This window comes from Cyprinodon variegatus, unplaced genomic scaffold (genome assembly GCF_000732505.1).
Source record: "Cyprinodon variegatus isolate N-32 unplaced genomic scaffold, C_variegatus-1.0 Scaffold79, whole genome shotgun sequence".
Taxonomy (NCBI): domain Eukaryota; kingdom Metazoa; phylum Chordata; class Actinopteri; order Cyprinodontiformes; family Cyprinodontidae; genus Cyprinodon; species Cyprinodon variegatus.
The window spans coordinates 1,384,944-1,389,052 of record NW_015150532.1 but is presented as its reverse complement, the minus strand read 5'-3'; the positions used below and the strand labels follow the sequence as shown (position 1 = coordinate 1,389,052).

At 40.9% G+C, this 4,109-nt stretch overlaps 1 protein-coding gene across 2 annotated transcripts in view; it reads right to left on the bottom strand.

Moving 5' to 3' along the window:
- Positions 1-2,484, bottom strand: part of LOC107083627 (membrane protein FAM159A-like) — a 5,108-nt gene extending 2,624 nt beyond the window's left edge. The window contains exons 1-2 of one of the 2 annotated variants that reach the window (XM_015372995.1): positions 2,186-2,484; positions 1,619-1,765 (exon numbers count right to left, since the gene is read on the bottom strand). In XM_015372995.1, coding sequence (XP_015228481.1) covers positions 1,619-1,765; positions 2,186-2,367 — 329 coding nt within the window. In that variant the 5' untranslated portion in view covers positions 2,368-2,484. The remainder of the gene's footprint in view (positions 1-1,618; positions 1,766-2,185) is intronic. The other variant, XM_015372993.1, reaches the window with a different exon arrangement.
- Positions 2,485-4,109: the final 1,625 nt, after the last annotated feature.

Sequence of the window (4,109 nt, the reverse complement as noted above, 5' to 3'; positions counted from 1 at the left end):
CTCGCGCTACTGTTGAACAATGCTAGACCAAACTTCCCGACCTCAAACGTTGTGGACGGGACTAAGTTCGGAATGGCACCCAGGCTAGTCCAGTATGGCTCTTTGAGCAGTTTGGGTTGACGACCCCCGGTATATGGCTACCAGAACCATCCAAGGGTTGTGGCCTATGGCTCAAAGGGGCCATGGCTTATGATCTCCAGAACTTATTTAGAGGATGTTGGTTTTCATTAAGCTCTGGTGGACATCCATCCCTCTTGAACCCTTGGAGAGACGCATTCTATTTCTGCCTGCCTGGCTTTTCAGCTGAAATATATGTGCCCCCCCTTTGTCTCCGTCCCTCTAGGTTCTGGCAGGTGAGGTAAGCTAATGCCTGCCCTGCTTGGTGATGGGCAGTCTTGTGACCACTTCTATCCAGGGGACTAGACCTGTGAAGCTGGGGGGGGGCAGAGGGGCTGGATCAGTAGGGCTTGGTGCCATTTGTCTTTCTCTGTGCCTCTTTGGCCTGTAGGCTGCTGCTTCTTTGCTTGGCTACCCACCTCTGTGTGGGAAATGTTGCTTTGCCTGGAGTGGTGCTCTATGTTTGGCACCATCTTTTTGGCCTTTACACTATAAAATACAGTATGTGCTCAGTAATTTGTACACATAGATGTTAAGTGTAAGTAATGATGTAATAAGAATAAATATTTTGAGTATTTTTGACTAGTTTGGGTTTACAGCTAAAGAGAGTTCCTTATTGCAGTAGAGACATTTACAGCTTATTACTTTTGAAAATAGTGTAGAAAAATGCAACTCAAAGGTGGATTTGCCCAAAATGGTCGTACTTATGCTTAGCAAAATGGTATTTGTTTGTTTCTACCCATCAGTTGTCAGAGGTAAGAACTGATTCTGATAAGATTTAATCTTGTTAACTTGGAACCAAAGTCATGGAGGAAACGTTTCTTTTTTAATTGATGCAAGTCTGTGCTTTATCTCGCATCATTTCTGAGAGCTTTTCTGAGTTAGAAAACAGAGTTATGAAGGCAAATGCAACAATTTAATATCTCCAGACTTTGTCTTCTTGGGTTAAAGCTGGTGTTAAAGAACAACTTAAGGGGAGAATTATTGCTATTTTTATCTGTGTTTTTGAGTGAAGTTACCAAAAAGAACGATTGGGATAAAATTTCAAGTGGGGTGGAAACATATGATATTGGTTTGCTTTTATCCTTTATCCCTTTAAAATATACAATCCTATTGTTTTTTTTCTGTTGTTGTTCGCTTGCAGTTAGATTTTTGTACTAACTATGCAAGGCACAGAGATGCAACCCTATAGGTTTGTTTGCAAATTCAAAGCTCAGTGATGACACACACAGCTAAACTGTTGTCACCATCAGATTTTCTTCATGGTAAATATGTGTGAAAGTGCCATATCAAGATTTATGTTTATGACACTAAGGCGACAATATCCCACCAATCAGAGAGGTGTCAAAGCTCATTAGCAATGCATGTTTCAATTTCATTACAAGACTCCTACCTTCACCTGAAACACACAAACACACTCACACATGCATACTGGGATGTAATTAACCCTGTTTTCAAAAATAAAACAAAATCATAACAGAATGACAAGTCTGACACACACCCATCCTGACCTGGTGCTCTGAGGGGCAGGCCGTTGTCAAGGCGACTGGGCTTGGTGGCTATGAAAAGGTAGCAGAGGACGCAGACAGTGATGAGGAAGGCGAGGAGCACCACCGCTGCGATGGATAGACCTACCAGAGCACCGATACTGAGAGGAGACAGGATGATAATGTAGAAACAAAACTGAAAGGTTAAAATAGCAATAGGTGGGAAAACACATTATAGGTGAAAAAGAAAAAAAGGTTGCTGCTACTTGTTAAGGTGTAAATCTATATATTATTAAGTAAATCTAAATGATTTCTCTCCAGTAGTTATTAAAAACATATTTCTATAAAGAGAAAGTTATAAAACAATAAACAAGAGAGGAAAGTAGAAAAATGATTTACGTTCTTTTCAGACATCTTTATTAATGAAAAAGCTTTAGCCTTTTTTAGAACTACAGTAACAAAACAGGGTGATAACTAAACAATATCATTAAAAGTTATGAAGTTAATTGTGGTACAAGGATTTAAAAAGCATAAGAAAAATAAAAAATGACAGGAGAAATGTCAAATAAAAGTATGCTTACCTCAGCCACCACATGTATCCATACTCATATGGAAAAAAGCTGTTGGGATCATCGCAGCAATACTTCACATCATTAAAGCCACAGCAGTAGATGGCAAAGGCAGCGCTGCCTTGTTTGGGGCAGGAGAAAGCCTCCACAAACACACCGTCAGTGTTGTAGTAACTGCTGCATTCAGCGCTCATCCTGCAGCGAAGAGACGGGAGGGAAAAATAGGGTGAGTGATACAGAAGGACAAAGCACTTCTGTTCAGTGGATTAGAGAGCAGAGGAAGATCCCCGCATTAGGGGGGATGAGAGATTTCTGATGGTAACTGGGGGAGGTGAAGTGTGATTCTGCATCAGCGGAGGGAGCGAAGTTGGAGGCGCAGAGGTAGAGAGAGAGAGGACATAAGGGAGGGGGGGAAACTTTGAATGCAAAGAAAAGTGTGGATCTCCCTCGATCTCTCTCTCCCTGTCTTTCTCTTGCAAAATAAATAACTCTTAGGCATCAGTAATTCTTTTATTGTCTTTCTTGATTTGTTGTTGGAGTGTGATTTCATCCATCAGCAGTAAATCTAATTGGGATGAAATAATGAGGCTTGAACAGCACTGCTGTGTCTCCTGGGGTCAGGTCAGATCTGGAGTATCTAACACAATGGACTGTGTTGTGTAAGAAGAATTTCATGAGTGTGGTTAATGTACTGGAAAATGTTTTTTTACACTAGGATCTTTAAGTAAGAGCACCTCTAAGATGCATGGGGAAATTTATCTCTTCTGGGAGAAATTATAACAGGCTTAGAATGGAAATTAATTACCTAAAGTATGAATTCCCCCCTTCCAAATGGTTGAACCCGGATGGCTCAATGCCTCATCATTGATGTACCTCAGTAGGTAGCTTGCTGTACTCCAACCTGGTAACATGGTAGGATGCCACCTGTGGTATAACTCCAGTAGTTGAGTCTTCAGTAGTTGAGTGAGTCTCCTCACTGCTGTCATCTTTTGTTTAAGAGGATAAGAAAGTGGATAGGCCAGGGAACATTTTATTATCCACACCCACAGACCTCTAAAGACATCATTTCTGCTCTGAGACGACAGGGATCCAAAGCACAAACAGAGCTGGACTCGGTCTAAAGAATGAGCCGAGCATTGGTGGTCATGGCGGCCAACAAAGAATATTTAGATTGTTTGAATTTTATATTTTGACTATGTAGATTGTTTTACATTTCCGTACAAAAATATTCACCATAATTTATGTAATTGTTCAGTATAATAATTCCATTTAAATATATCAATACTTATATTAAATAGATTGATTTGTTTTTCATCTCTATATACACAGAAGACTCCTGGATGACCTGCAGATAGATAGCTTTCTCCTCTTTTCCATAAAACACAAAAAATAGTTTTGCAGAGATCATGCATTCTGAAGTAATTAATTAGTGTGTTTTTTGTTGCGGGCTGCACAGAGTGGAGTTGGTAGCGCTGCTGCCTTGCAGCAAGAAGGTTTCGGGGTTTGATTCCTCTGCATGCGTTTGTTCTCTTCCTCCCACAATCCAAAAACATGACTGTTAGGTTAATTGCATCTCTAAATTCTCCTTAGGTGTGAGTGTGTGTTGGAATGGTTATTTGTCCTGAACCGGCGACCTGTCCAGGGTTGACCCCGCCTAACACCCATTGACAGCAGGAGATAGGCACCGGCACCCCTCGCAACCCCAGCAGGGATAAACATGTCAGAAAATCGATGGGGTTTTTTTTTTTGTTTATGTTTATTGTTAATATATGAAAAATGAAAATGTAAAATTAGCTAGAAAAATCATTCCACTTGAGAGTATTACTGCTGCCATCCTCAGTTTTAGATGAGAGGTGCTTAAGAATTATGCCCACATGGGATCACCTGGAGGGGGGGGGGCACAGGGGTGGCTGATGATTGCTAAGGGTGGCTTTGG